Below are 15,880 nucleotides of genomic sequence, written 5' to 3' on the forward strand. Positions count from 1 at the left end.
GACTACACACTGTTCCTTTCAACACCCTCAGAACTGGAGGACAGGCAGGAAGCCCTGAGCTGGGAAATATCCAGAGAAATCCCTTTCAGACCCACCAAACATGGGCATCCTGACCTAAACAAGCAGAAGAGGGAAAGAAGAAGAAAAAACAAAAAGGCTTCTACTTACCAGCGTCGCAGGGCACGCCATGGGCAGATAAGAGAGAGAGCCTTATGGAGCAGCTCAGCCGTATCGCACACACAGTGTAAGCTTGGTGTTAGCATCCAGCATGCGACTTTTGTTTTGTTTTGTTTTTGCAAAAAAGAACCCCACACAGGTCGTCCTCTTTTCCCTTTGTGCATTTGTGCTTAAACTCCAAAGGGTTAGTGAAACTTGTAAGCAAGGATGTCAGTTAATCAGAACAATACTTCACATGAAACACACAAACGGTAACAGGGACACATCATGCTCAATGTAGTGGTGCTCAGCAGCTTGTCTCTTTATTTTCTCCCTTTTGCTTTAACCTTTCAAAATGAGAACTGGATGTTCTCAGCAAGCAATTGTTAAAACTTTTCACATACACCCGTATATGGTGAAGCAACGAGCCATTAGAAGTGGGCTACCTTACACAAAGAGTGCTAAACCAGCACTTCTTTTTGAAAATCTATTCTCAAATAAATCATAGCTGGTTCTGTCTTATGGTCTTTACAACTCTAGCTCCTGCTGCACAAATTTCATGTCCAAGGACCAGAGTCAAAGAATATTTATCTGAATGTAATTTTTAGCATCATCTAGACTAAATTTGGTTACCACATGATTTTTAATTTTGGCCTGCCCCACATAAGTTGGCCATTGCTTCACAACATAGGAAATAAGCAGGCAAACACACATGTATATCCCAGAGACACATGTATATAATATGGTAAGTTTACATATACACAAGTATCCAGGAAGAACTCAGGACAACCAGCAAGAACTTAACAACTTCCATATGGACCAGGAAATGAACATGAGTGGGAACTGGTAAAGATGTCACATGATGGGATGACCATGGATAAGGGGAACCAGCGTCTCAGTCAGTGCAGCTAATCCACCAATTTGCTTTGAAAATAAACATTTCTTATTTATTTAGTAGATATGGAAAATAGCATGAGGGAAAGAGGTTCATGATCTTTCCCCCCCAATATTCAGAACTCTTGGCTATCAATTTTTAAGTAACAATGCCACAAAGGAATAATCTTATTGCTCTGTGATATAAAAGTTATACTCTCCTTGACTGTGGTCCATCACAAAATGGAAGACAACAAAAATGGTGAACCACATCTAAAGAGTTAGCCATAAATGCTTTCCAGAGTTTTGACTGACCAACACATCATGGAACCCCAGGTAAGAAACGCAAGACGAATGGCTGCTATGGTGAGGTTAAAAAAATTAAGTCACATTGGTCATGGGAAGCTAGTGATCATGACTTTCAATCAGCAAGGATACTTTCATACTATTGAAAAGATACCCTCCCAACATGTGGAGAGCAAAATTAAAAATACCTTTTGCTCTGTCTGCTGAGCCAACTGGCTCTGAAGTTGGTGAAGCTGGTTTGCTGAACCATCACACAGGTCATGGTAAGCCTTATTCAGGGCATTCAATTGCTCAGATATCTGTTCCTTCTCTTTTTCTGAGAGCCTGGAAGATGAAGCATTAAAGGTCTTTTAGAGAAAAACCTTTCTCCAACTCTCCTCTATGGCTTTACAATCATGACTTCTCCACCTTAGATGGTATTCTTCTTGGTCACTGCTAACTGTGGATCATCTGGTCAAAGCTCCATACTTATTGAACACTGGCTTCTAACTCATAGTTTTCCTGTTTATCTCAAATCAAGTCATGATTCTTTTTTTTTATTTTTATAAGTCATATGTGGTTATTGCTTTTATTTTTTATTTTTAAAATATATTTTATTGATATTTTACAGAGAGGAAGAAAGAGGGATAGAGAGTTAGAAACATTGATGAGAGAGTTAGAAACATTCGATTCTGGTCAAGGGCATGTACCTTGGTTGTGGGGATGTGTCCACAAGCAAGGTGCATGCCCTTGACGGGAATCAAACCTGCGACCTTTCAGTACGCAGGCCGACACTCTATCCACTAAGCCAAGCTGGTTTCGGCAAGTCATGATTCTTAATGATGTCAATGCTTATGTCACCATTTGTGTATAACACCCTAAGCTTGTAGTCCTGCAATTTTCTCAATCCCAATGGCCTCCAATCCATTTCAGCCCCACCCATGGAGATGATGACTGTGGGGTCTGGAAAAGAGAAGAAACTAAATATAATCTCATTCTACATTATGTTTTTGAGAATGAACTCTGTGACTTATATTACAACTTACTGAGATTTCCCAAGTCTTCTTTGATGTTCCATTTTCTCTAATCAATCCTATTATATTTAGTTTCTTCTCTTTTCCTGACCCCACAGTCATCATCTCCATCAGTTCCTTACACGCTCATAAACTGATAAAATTCCAGACCCAGATCAATCCAACTCTGCTCCCACATGCAGGCTGCTAAGTATAACCAGTGAGGGAGAAATCCCACAGCCATGCAGAAGAGATCCTACTGGGCTCTGACCTCCACTGGACTTCAGTGCAGTCTGAGTCAATCCTTCCTTCTTTCCCCTCAACATTACTCTAATTTGCGGCAAACAATCTATCTATTTCTTTAAAAAAAAATATATATATATATATATATATATATATATATATATATATATATATATATATATATATATATATATTTTAGCCCTGGATGGTTTGGCTCAGTGGATAGAGCTTTGGCTTGCATTAAAGGGTCCCGGGTTCGATTCTAGTCAAAGGCACATACCTTGGTTACAGACTTCTTCCCGTCCAGGCCCTGGTCAGGGCATGTGCAGGAGGCAACCAATCTATACATTTCTCTCACATCGATATTTCTCTCTGTCTTTCCATCTCTCTTCCATTCTCTTTAAAAATCAATGGAAAAATATCCTCTGGCGAGGACTGAAAACAACAATTTATTTTTATTGATTTCAGAGAGGAAGAGAGAGATAGAAACATCAGTGATGAATTAAAGAGAATCATTGATCGGCTGCCTCCTGTACATCCCACACTGGGGATTGAGCTTATAACCCAGACATGTGCTCTGACTGGGAATTGAACCATGACCTCCTGCTTCATAGGTCAACACTCAACCACTGAGCCACGCTGGTTGGGCTCTCTACCTATTTCAAAGACAACATACAGACCACCGGGGCACTAATTCTCTCACTTTCTGGCTTCACTCCTGTCATATTAACATATATTCACATCTTTTTTTCCTTTTTTTAAAAAGAATTTTTATGAGTTTATTTGAGTCCAACTGGTGACATATGCCAGGGAGAGAAAGATATCAAATGCTCCCTTTTTATTTAATTTTTAAATGTTTTATTCACACTTTTCTTTTTCTCCTTTTTCTCAGACTTCAGAAGAAAAGCTGTCTCAACTTCTAAGGTGTCCTTCCCACCCAGTGATGAATCTTATCCTCTCTCACATTCTCCAGCACCTCTCCCTAGCACTTCAGCCTTTCTCCCTTAACATCCCTTGAGATACAGTCCATAAATACAGTTAACTCCCACTGATCTCTTTAAGAAAACAAAACTCTTTATTGGTTATATTCTATTCTAATTACTTCTACTTTAATATTTCTTTCCTTTCTTTCCTATGGTCAAGCTTCTTTAAAGAGTGTGTAATTTCAGCCCTAACTGGTGTGGCTCAGTGGATAGAGCATCAGCCTGTGGACTGAAGGATCCTGGGTTTGACTCCAGTCAAGGGCACATGCCCGGGTTGCGGGCTCAATCCCCAATAGGAGACATGCAGAAGGCAGCTGATCAATGATTCTCATCATTGATGTTTCAATCTATTCCTTCCTCTCCCTTCCTCTCTGAAATCAATAAAAACATGTTTGTTTGTTTTTTAAAAAAAGAGTATCTAATTTCATTATCACTACCTTCCTTACTTCAAGTGCTCTCCACTACACTAAATCTAACATCACCCCCCAACTTTTCACCAGAATCCCCAAAAACTTCCAACTTTAATAGATGGAATTTAATAGATGGGCCTCAGTCTTGACCTTTTTTGACTTCTAACCACTCCCTTCTCTTTAGAGTTCTGTTCTCTCTTGGGTTCTGAGGTATAACTCATCATTTTCCTTTTACTTCTCTAAGGCTTCCTTTACAGGGTGAGAAGCATTGAGAAGCCCCTGAGCCTTGTAAACTAATTCACTCTTACGGTTTCTACAATGCTGATGACTCAAATCTCCATCGCTTTAGACTTTTCTTATTATTCTAAATTTACATATGCAGTTGCCCATTGGATAACTTAATGTGTTAGGTGCTTCCTAAGGCATACTAGGTACTTCCATTCAGATGTCCTGTGGGGTCTTCACTTTCCTAACATATGAAACTAAAGCTGCCCTCTTCTCTCTCAATCCATAACTTCTCCTGTAATACCTCTCTTGGTGCGTGGCAGCACCATACATCCAATGGCTTAAGCCAGAAATCAGAGTTATATCTGATCATTTTTGTTTGTCACCGAACTTTATAAATTCATAATTCTTAATATCTTTAAAATATTTGTCTCCTTTCCATCCTCATCATATCTTGCCTATATTATCAGAACATCCTCATCATATCTTGCCTATATTATTAGAACAACCTCTTAAGTGGTCGCTCAGGCCTCTACTCTTGCCCCAAGTCAACACATTCTCTATTAAACATCAATCAGAACATCAAACCTCAGAGAAGGTAGGGGATGGGGGTAAGGGGAGAGATCAACCAAAGGACTTGTATGCATGCATATAAGCCTAACCAATGGACACAGACAACAGGGAGTAAGGGCATGAATGGGGGGGAGAGGAGGGTCGGAGGGGTAATGGGAGAATAAGGACACATGTAATATCTTTATTAATAAATAAATAAATAATAAAAATAAATTGTTCTAGAAACCTTTTTCAACAAAATCCAACCATGTTTATGATCCCTCCACAAAGCCAACAAGGTAAAATGCAAATTCAACATGAACTACAAAGTTCTCCATCATTTGAATTTTGCTGCCCTGAATTCTCCAGCCTGAATTCTCATCATGACCCTAAGGTTTAGCCAGGTAGATCTGGTCTCCCAGGTGTGCCATAATCTCTCATCTAATACTTACTTATGACCATGCTTGGCCAAGAAGATCTGTGAAGTTTTAATGGCCTCAGAGACTTGTTCTCTCTTGGTTGTCAGCTCCTCTGCCAGAACCTATTTAGTGGAAATAAAGAGAAAAGCTTCAGAACCTAAAGTAATTAAAGAATCAAAAATTATGTGAAGTAACTTTTAAAAAATTCAAGGTGAAAACAGCGTAGTCCAGATTATAGTGGTCTATGTAGAGCTGATTAAAAAAAAAAAAAAAAGTAGAACTATAAATAAGATAACTTCAAAAGTTAACATTTACTGAGATAACAATCCCTCCTTGGTGGCCCATATGTGACTTATATTATACCACCTAATGCATGATCATATATGATTGTACCCAGGAAGAATAAGATAGACCTTCTACTTACCTGCTGTTCTAAAATAGCTTTTTCAATGTCTGTCAATTCTTTGGTCTGGGATGAGGTAGCATTGCTTTGTGTATTCCTTGCTAGGGTAGACACCCAACCCAAAAGTTCCTTCACCTTCTCCACGTGTTCCTGTTTTTCCTCTTCTACCACTTTCTAGAACAGGAAATAGAAAATCAGTACGTTGGTTCATCTTATTGGACTTGCCTAAGTTCAGATTTCCTAAAATAGAGACACAAGAGTTTCCTAAATCAGTAAGCAGTTAAAATAACATAATTTACCCAGCCTAGAGCACTGCTCACAGGTGCCTAACTATGGGATGTAAGTTCATTATATCCAGCTTAGCACCTTTCTTATTATTTATTTATTATTATTTTTTAAATATCTTTATTGATTTTAGAGAGGAAGGGAGAGAAAAAGAGAGAGAGAAACATCAATGATGAGAGAGAGAATCATTGACTGGCTGCCTCCTGCATGCCCCCTACTTGGGATTAAGCCCACAACCCAGGCATGTGCCCTTGACCAGAATTGAACCTTGGACCCTTCAGTCAGCAGGCTGATGCTCTATCCACTAAGCTGAACCAAGTAGGGCAGCACCTTTCTTTAAAAGCATACTTTTTATATGTGATATTCAGTAATTAGTGATTTTAAAAAGCCCTTCACAATCACAGCTTACTTATTTTCATAATTCTTATATTTACAGGTAAAGAGATTAAAGTCTACAGAGATTAAGTGAGATAGATATTGACATAAAGGACATATTTTGCTAATTTACACAGGCAAAAATTGTGATGGGTTAATGTTTCCAAAAGCATTTCTTTTTATAAGCATAGTTGGATATATGGAAATTTATTTTACAAAGACATAGATTTTTATAATTATAAAATCATAAATATACATAGTATTCTAACCTGTTTCCCCCCCCCCAAATAATATATTTTAATTACATATATTCCTTTGTCACTGCATGTAAACCTATTTCATTATTTTTAACAGCTTCATAGCATTTCATGTATAGAATCTGGATGTTTCCAATATTTCCCATTACCAAATCATGTTTTGTTAATGACTTTTATTCACATCATTCCATCATACTTAAAATATATCCATACTAAAGATATTTGGAAGTGGGAATGTTGGACATAATATAGTCAATCCTCATAATTATTCACAGATTCCATATTTACCTACTCTCTAAAATTTATTTATAACCCCAAAATCAATATTTGTGCATTTTTCACAGTCATTCCCAGACATGCAGAGTGGTTGCAAAATATTTCAGGTGCCCAATGTTCCCAGCTGGGGTAGAATAAGGTGACACTCTGTTGCCTTGATCCAGCTTTTATACTGTAAACAAGTGTCTGTTGAGTGCCGGGGTTTTCTTAGTTTTGTGTTTTCTGATAGTGGTTTCACTGTTTAAAATGGACCCAAATGCAGTGCTGAGGTGCTGTCTTGCATTCCTAAGCACAACACATATAATACTAGTTTATGCATTTTCTGTGAACAAAAATGTTGTGACCAGAGGCTTGTTGGAACCCAACCCTATATTTCTCCAGCTGCAAAGAGTTCAGTTTTCACAAATGCAGTGTTTTCAGCAACTCATAGAACACAACTATTATGAATTAAGAAAATTGGCTGTGTGTACACTTTACATTTTGACAGATGAGGCATAGGTTTTCTGAGGGATTTTTTTTTTGTTTTTAAATATATATATATTTTTTTATTTCAGAGAGGAAGGGAGAGGGAGAGAAAAAGAAACAACAATGATAAGAGAATCATTGATCTGCTGCCTCCTGCACACCCCCTACTGGGGATCAAGCCAGAAATCCGGGCATGTGCCCTTGACCAAAATCAAACCCAGAACCCTTCAGTTCATAGGCCAATGCTCTGTCCTGAGCCAAACCGGCTAGGGCTGAGGCACAGGGTTTTAAATTCCACTTTCGAGACGATTTAGAACCCAACCGTCCTTACCTCCTCCTCTTCCAGCCGCTGGAGCGCATCACTGATATATTTTACGTGCTGAGTTGTTAAGGTCACCAATGCTGTATAGCGAGTCCTTAAGTCCATGAACTATGGTTCAAAAAAACAATTTAGATAAATTCCCCACCAGAAAAGTATATTTAAATAGTTGAAAGTAAAGAGAAAGTTTTCATGAATTCACATGCTCAACAGAAAGGTGAGCTGTAAATCAAACTGCACGACCCAGACAAGGACTCTCCTTAAGGGAAGACAGTGGCACATGTCCTTTCCCCACCCTCTCACCTCTTGTGTGATGGCATCCGAAGAGGAAAGCATGCGACGACGCTTGCCAGGGGATTTCTGCTGGGATTCCACAAAGGCCTTATATGTCATCAGTTGCAATTCGTAGTCCTGAGAAGGAAAAAACTTCACTGTTTACACAGGGCTTTATAGCTCACACACATCATGAATAGAAATCACAATATTTAATTACTGGAAAGCACTTGGTGGTCTTTTAAACGGAAGGTTAGAAAGTTTTCCTGTGTTGGGCCAGATGGACACTATGGGGCCATGCTGTCTCTGTCACAGCTACTCAAGTCTGCCACTGTAAATGAAAGCAGCCACAGACAATATGTAAATGAGAGTATGGTTGTATTAGAATAAAACTCTACCTATGGACACTGACAGCTGAATGAAGTTCCTATAAATTTCAAGTGTCACAAAGTATTATCTGCCCCCCTTTTTTTAGCCACCTCTATGGGACATATGAAAATAGGTGTACAGGCTAGATTTAGCCTGTGGGTCATAGTTAAAGTCTGTTTGCTGACCATCCTTTTCATGCATGGGCAACTGAAGCCCAGAGACAGGAAGTGAATTTCCCTATTTAACTAGCGGGTGAGCAACAAAGGCCAGATTAGAATCCCTAAACCAATGCTCTACTCATATGGCCATGCTCTTGCCACGTCCCCTGTAATTCTGAGTGATGCCCTAGTTAGGCCCTCTCCATCTCTCACAAGACAAGTACAAGAGCTTCTTAGTTACTCGCCACCAGAGTAACTTTTCTAAAACAAAGATGACCACTTTTTCCCTCTGCTTAAAAGTTTTTTCCTCTGCTCAATGACCTAGAGCGAAAATTCCTCAAAAATCAACATGCATACAAATCAGCTGGGGGGGGTCTTGTTAAAATGCAGATTCTGACTTGGGAGGTTGAAGATTCTGCATTCTAACAAATTGGTTACTATTCTTGCTATTCAAAATGTGACCTGTTTCAAAGGCCACATTTTGAGTAGCAAGAATAATGAGTAAAGCAAAAGAACTGAACAAGGCCTTCTAACGCTGGGCCCCACCTCCTTCCAGCTAAACTAGAATATTCCCTATTTCCTCATGCAATCATTGTATGCTCATTCCTCTGTGCTTTTGATTATGCAGCTCCTTTTGCCTAGAATATCCTGCTTTCTGTTGTCTACATAGAAAACAGAATGCAGGAGGAAAACATGGAATGAGTTCCTTAAGCGACCTAAAGAAAAACAATAGTAGTAGTAATAATAAAATAGTAATAATAATATAAGCACATGCTGCCATTTACTGAATGTAGTTTAGGTTTGCAGCATTGTCCTATGCATACATTTATCCCATTTAACATTTACAATCATTCGATGAGGTTGTTACTGTACCCACTGTGTACGTATTGCAACAGATAATCAGAGAGGCTAAGTGCTCTAAAGCCTGAAAATGGTGAAGCTAAGATGTGAACTCAAATCTTACGACACCAAGTCTTCTGCTATTAACTAGAGAAATGCATTCATTCAAAAATAGCCCTGGCCTGGAGACTTAGTTGGTTGAAGCATCATCCCCTACACCAAAAATTATTTGTTGAGCATCTACTATGTGTCTGCCATTGTTCTGAGTGCTACACACATAGTGGAAATCAAGCCAGAGAAAACCTTGCCTCTCTCCTGGAACTTACATTGTAGTGAGAAGACAGATAATAAACAAATGCATATATAATAATCACAGGTCATTTTTATGTAAAGATGTTATCAGAGAAATGGGGGGAGGGGTAGATCAGACATGGCCTCATAAACCAAATAAGAATCTAAAATTTTATTATAAACATGATATAAAGTCTTTGGAAAATTTTGAGCAGGAGAATAATGTGCTCCAATTTACTGTTTCATCTATTGTAAGGTACAAATTTTCCCCACATTTTAGTAGCTCTAGAATTAGAATATGTTTTACAATCAATGGCATTTGCATAAGTGGCAGAGTTTCTTCTTTTTTGATAGAGCATATACTATATGGTACCTGAAATTCTGTGACATGTAGTATGTTCTAAAAAGGTGATTTTGCGACTGTGTGGGAAAACAGCCAGTGGGGGAAGGAGCAGAAGCCAGCATTCAGCTCGGAGGCAGTGCAGTGGTCTAAGGAAGCTGTCTCACTAGATGTGAGCCAGGGACAGGGTGAGGGGTGGGTAATGAGAGGCAGTCAGGTCCAAGACATATTGGAAGATGGAGCCAACTCGTTCAAAGACTGAACATAAAGTTTAAGGCGAAAAGAACTGTTAAGGGGGAGGGGGATGGGGTCTTGTTAAAATGCAGATTCTGACTTGGGAGGTTGAAGATTCTGCATTCTAACAAATTGGTTACTATTCTTGCTATTCAAAATGTGACCTGTGGGTTTTGTTGTTGTTGTGTGTTTTTTTTTGCCTCAGCAAATACAAAAATGGTGATACTATATGAGAAAATCCAAATATTCTGTTTTTGACATATTAAGTTTAAGAGGCCTGTGAGTCACCTAAATGAAGAATCTTCGAATCGGAGCTGACACCTGGTGCCTCTCTGAGCACCTCCACTGTGGGCCATGAGCAGTACAAGCTGCACTCCCTGAAGGATAGGGCCAGCCTGCAGCAGGAGAGCTGCAGTGGAAAACCTACAGCGACAATGCAGGTCTTCCTAAGCTGAAGGTCACTTATGGGACATGGCAGTTACCTTTACAACCGTGGAGTACTGCTGGGAAAGTTTTTGACACTGGTCCAGTTTTGTCTGATTTCTCTCAATTTCTGCAAACAGATCCTAGGAACCAAAATATCACACCGTTACCATTGTCATTACCATCACTGAATCAGCTGAGCATCTGTTAGGTTCTAAGGTAGTGGTTTTCCAACCCTACCTGCATCAGAATCATCTGGAAGACAGCATAAATCACAGATTGCTGGGCCCCACCTCCAGAGTTTCTGATTCAGTAGGTTTGGGTTTAGGTTCGAGAATTTGCATTTCTGACATGTTCCCAGATGATGCTACTAGTCTGGAGTCCACACTTTGAAAAGCACTATTCTAAGTATTTTACATGTATCCCTCCATTTAATCCTAACAACAATAACTTTGAGTCAGCTGAACAAATAATAGACTAGTTTGTTTTATTGATGGGGAAGTAGAACACTGAGAGATTAAGTAATTTGCTTAGTGAGCAAACCAGGATTGAAATCCAGGCAACCTAACCATAATGCTAAACAATAGACCCCAAGATACCAACAAATAAAAACTGCTTTGGATGAAATAATTTTCTTACACTCACAGTTTTCCCTGGGTCTGCATTCCTCCATACTCTAGTCCTTCTAAAATAAAATTAAATACCAAGAAACAAAACAAACCAGCCCTGGCCAGTTGGCTGGAGCATTATTCCATACACCAAAAGGTTTCCAGTAAAGGCACATACCTAAGTTGCAGGTTCAATCCCCAGTTAGGGTGCATTTGGGAGGCAATTGATGTGTTTTCTCTCTCCCCCTCCCCCCGCCCCTCGACTGCTTCCTCTCTCTCTAAAATCAATAAAAACATAACCTCAGGTGAGGCTTAAAAAAATAAACCAAAGTAAGGAACAAAATAAACCAAAATAATACTTTCTTTTAATCCTCACCTGAGGATATTCGTTCCATTGATTTTTTTTAATTTTTAGAAAGCAAAGGAGAGGGAATGAGGGAGAGGGAGAGATATGTCAATGTGATAGAGACCCATCAGTTGGTTGCCTCATGCATGTGCCTGAAGGAACCTGCAACTGAGGTATGTGCCCTTGACCAGGAATCAAACCTTGACCCTTTGGTCTGAGGGCGATGCTCTAACCATTGAGCAAAATTGTCCAGGGCAAAACCAAAATAATTTTAACCTGTCCATCAAGTGATTTTAATATTATACTCAAAGAAACTCAGCATTAAAAGGGACCTTATAGGTCATCTGGGCTAAATGCAACACCAGTATCTTGAGACCATCCTGCTTGAACCCTTTTCAGAAGACAGGGCTCAGAATGTCTTACCATTTAGGGGAAGCTTAACTGGTGGCACATCATCTTCTTTTATGATGAACTAACCCCCAGCCCTTGCCAACTCCCACTGTGCTACTGCTGCACCCACCGTCTGCTGGCTGAGCTGCTCCGACAGCACTCTGCTGTCCTCTGCCTGGCCTGGCTTCATCCTCTCCTGCTGGGCAGTGGTTTCCTCAATCCATTTGATGAGCGTTCCATGGCAGGCTCGGTAATCTCCCAGAACTTCCTGGATACTTTCTAGTTCAGATTGGCTGGAGGAGCAGAGAAAAACTGCCGTTAGATATTTGGTGTCAATACAATGAAGTAAATGAGACAATTCCCTCAGCAACCTATGCATCCAGCTGAGCTCAACCAAAGAGGATACATTTTTATGTGAGGGGAACATCAAACAATGCAGAGAGTTATGCATGTACCCAGTGCCCTATGGGGTAAAAAGTGAGTAAAAAACAGTTCTGTCCTGGTGGCCGTAGAAACTTCCCAGGGCCTGGCATCCCTTGATAATCCTTGTCAAATTTTTTACCTAGAAGGCCAAGGTTTACCAGGGTTGCCAGTAAAGTAGTACTGAGTGTACACTTCTGACCCTGATGACAGAGTACCTGTCAGGTTAACCCAACTATTATTTATGATCACTCTAATTTCTTGGAGAGGGCAGTGGAGGTAGGGTGGGTGAAAAATAATAATTATTTACTGTTACTTCTTTTTTTTATATATTTTTATTTTTTATTTTTTTACAGTGAGGAAGGGCGAGGGTTAGGGCGTTAGAAACATCGATGAGAGAGAAACATCGATCATCTGCCTCCTGCACACCTCCTGCTGGGGATGTGCCTGCAACCAAGGTGCATGCCCTTAACCGGAATCGAAACTGGGACCTCTCAGTCCACAGGCAGATGCTCTATCCACTGAGCCAAACCAGTTATTGCTACTGTTATTTCTTATAACATTTTTGTTAGCCTAGCTAGCATTGGAATAGTAACTCAATTATAGAGAATCAATCCAAACTTATGAGTTACTATAACTCCTCTCCTTATATTATATATCTGCCTACCCAGCCTAGCTCCAGATAAGTAGTTTTCGATCTTTCTTATTCAAATCAGTCATCAGAAGTAAGATCTCAAGTTATAGGGATAAAACCAATGAATTAGCAAATGAAAGAAAGCAAGAAATTCTGCAAAGGCCCACTATTAATTTGGTTCACATTTAGATTCAAAGCTAGTAAAGTGAGGCCCGAACCCAGGTGCTATCCCTGAGAGTAGATCACCAAGTCTTCTTTCCATCCTATTGTCATCATCACTTAAGGAGGTACGACCCGGACACAGGAGAAGCACCAGGACCATCAATGCAGACTCAAAAGCAAGACTCAAGTCTACCTTGGGATGGTGGTCCCAATTTCCTGTCACATATCTTGTTCAGAATTCATAACATTACTTCATTTCTACCTCTCCCTATCAATTCCTGCCTTTAAACACGAACACACAGATATAACTCTGGGTTTGTTTAAAATCTAGTCCCTGACCACTACTAGGAGAAAAGGGTAGGGCTACCACTCACCGGGTCTCAAGCTGCGCAACGACCCGGTGCCAGCGTTCCTGTAGCTGGGAGCCTTTTTCCTGATAGCGCTCCAAATCCAGGCTTCGCTCTGGGGTCAGACGATTCAGCTGCTCTGCCACCACCTTGGCCTTGGCAATTTCCTCATCCAGGACTGAAAACACTGAATTCTTGTCCTTGACATCACTAAGCCAGCGCTATTCCAAACAAGCACAGCAATACAAGATTAAAAATATTCCATGCTAAGAGGTAAGAAAGACTCAGACTAAGGTAGACAGCAAGGGTATGTTGTCACATTATATCTGTGATTCAGAAGCTAGACCCCATGTCTGTGCCAGAAATGCCTCCATGTTCTCAAGCACACGGGCAGCCAAGAGCAGGCAGTACAGTAGAGAGAAATGTGCAAAGAACTTGTGTTTGGAACCTGGCTCTATCACTTATAAGCTATGAAACCAAAGTAAGTCATCTAGTCAATCTGACTGTCGGTTTTCTTATCTATTCTTTGAATACATATTAAAATATATTAAATATGATATTCTTCCTAGTTCAAATACGAAGTTAAAATCAGTGTCATACCATCCAAACTGTATTTCTCTGCTACCTCAAAGCCCTGGATATACAAAGGTGGGCAAAATTAGATTTACAATTGTAATACAAATAAATAATACAATAATTAAAAAATAATAATACAAGTAAAAACTCTGTCTTTCACATACAACTGTAAGCCTATTTTTGCTTACCCCTGTATTAAGACAACCTCCTAAAAAACTCAGAGCAACGAACCCGTAATGTAGAGCGATGGGACTCGAGAGCTGAGAGATCTGCTGGTACTGCTTCTTCTTGACTCAGCTTGATCTCATAACCTTTGACCAAGAGCTCAGCATCCTGAATGTTACGCATTAAAACATCGATTGTCTTGAGCCTGTGAGGATAAAATCGCTTTCATTAACACATGAAATGGGCTACAGACCTGGAACACTAAGGAGAAGTTCACAAAACATAACTGTAAGAAAGCAATTTCATAAAAATATGAGAGCATGGTATATGTGGTACCAATTTAAGCCAATTCAAAATAAAATTCTAGGTAGCAGTGGGACATGGACACACACACACACGGTAGACTCTGTGAGGCCAGAAACCCACTCAACACTATGAAGCATTGACAATCTGCTTATCCTCCAGGTCACAGTTGGACATGGGCAGTTAGAGGGAAGAGCTTCAAAGATTTGTACTCTGTTTACTTAAATTTCTCCTTTTTATTCTTTAGTGTCCCTTTTTCTTTCTTGCTTTCTGTTTTATTTTTATTTTTTAGAGATATGTAATCAAACAGAATTGGATCCCAGCACTGCAAATCACTCTCCACTGACATTTGTTCAGTGGAGCCCAAATGTACCCGCTCCATACTTAACTAAAGCCATGGTCTCTTACCATGGGTACACGATCTTCAAGATCTGCCATCTCTCTTGACTGAAACACTCCGGCACCTCCCCTTCTCACCCCGATGGAAACATTTCCATTTGGACCCAAGTCCTCAGCTCACTCACTTATTCAGATAGACAGTGGAGAGACCATATACACGGTCCATTTTCTCTACCAGCAGATTGAGTTCTGAGTGCAGAGTTGAAACACTTGAACCAGATGGGGACTGATGAAGAAAACTGTTGCATTTCATGGAGACAGCATCCAAGTCTGACCTCAGTTGTTGCAAATCGTCCTGGGTGTGCTGTCAGGAACAAGACATACAACAAAGATAGAGATAGATTAAACAAGTTAGAAAGAAGTCTTTATAAGCAAAATACTGGAAGCCACCTAAATGCCATCTATAACAGGGTGGTTGAATAAACTCTGAAACAGCACTGCAGGGGGAAAAGGGGAAGAAAACACACACACACACGGTAATTTCTGAACAATGTATTTGGACTATTAAAATACTTTTAGGCGAACAACAAAAAGAACTAAAGGTGAATGTTGAACTCCAGTTAATAGGTTTGTTTTTTGTAGTAATATGACTTAGCAATTCTAAAAGTACTCTCTGTACATGTAAGAACTGAATAACAAGAGAATTTGCTAAGGATAATATCAAGTAGGTTTTCGGTCTTGGGGAAGGGAAGGAGGAAAGGTCAGAATAAGCCCTGTGGAACTGGATGGAGATAAGATACATATGAAATCATAGATGTTGTTTTTGTGTGTGTATATGTGTGACAGACTGATATTGATATACTTTTGTGATATATTTATATGTACATACTCACACAAATGTATATTTATATGTACATGTGTGTATAAGTATGTGTGTAAAACACAGGAGTGTGTTTGTATGTGTTTGCATATGTGTTTGTAAGTATGTACTTTTCTAGCTCTATCTGCTGAGCAGTCCTAGAGCAATGACATCCCAACAACAGTGAGCACACTCAGCACCCAAATCTTGGTTTCTAAATAACATACTCCTCCTAAAAGAAGCTGGACTCCTTGGAGAAATGAC

At 39.7% G+C, this 15,880-nt stretch overlaps 1 protein-coding gene across 19 annotated transcripts in view; it reads right to left on the reverse strand.

Annotated features, from left to right (window-relative positions):
* MACF1 (microtubule actin crosslinking factor 1) overlaps window positions 1–15,880 on the reverse strand; it is a 333,277-nt gene that overhangs the window by 130,893 nt on the left and 186,504 nt on the right. For all 19 annotated transcript variants that reach the window (XM_084873244.1, XM_084873261.1, XM_084873250.1 and 16 more), the window contains 10 exons: window positions 14,943–15,121; window positions 14,182–14,320; window positions 13,402–13,595; window positions 11,942–12,104; window positions 10,527–10,610; window positions 7,843–7,950; window positions 7,552–7,650; window positions 5,584–5,736; window positions 5,193–5,281; window positions 1,524–1,659 (listed from right to left, as the gene is read on the reverse strand). In XM_084873244.1, coding sequence (XP_084729370.1) covers window positions 1,524–1,659; window positions 5,193–5,281; window positions 5,584–5,736; window positions 7,552–7,650; window positions 7,843–7,950; window positions 10,527–10,610; window positions 11,942–12,104; window positions 13,402–13,595; window positions 14,182–14,320; window positions 14,943–15,121 — 1,344 coding nt within the window. The remainder of the gene's footprint in view (window positions 1–1,523; window positions 1,660–5,192; window positions 5,282–5,583; window positions 5,737–7,551; window positions 7,651–7,842; window positions 7,951–10,526; window positions 10,611–11,941; window positions 12,105–13,401; window positions 13,596–14,181; window positions 14,321–14,942; window positions 15,122–15,880) is intronic.

Source organism: Pipistrellus hanaki (assembly GCF_964339955.1).
Source record: "Pipistrellus hanaki genome assembly, chromosome: 2".
Classification (NCBI taxonomy): domain Eukaryota; kingdom Metazoa; phylum Chordata; class Mammalia; order Chiroptera; family Vespertilionidae; genus Pipistrellus; species Pipistrellus hanaki.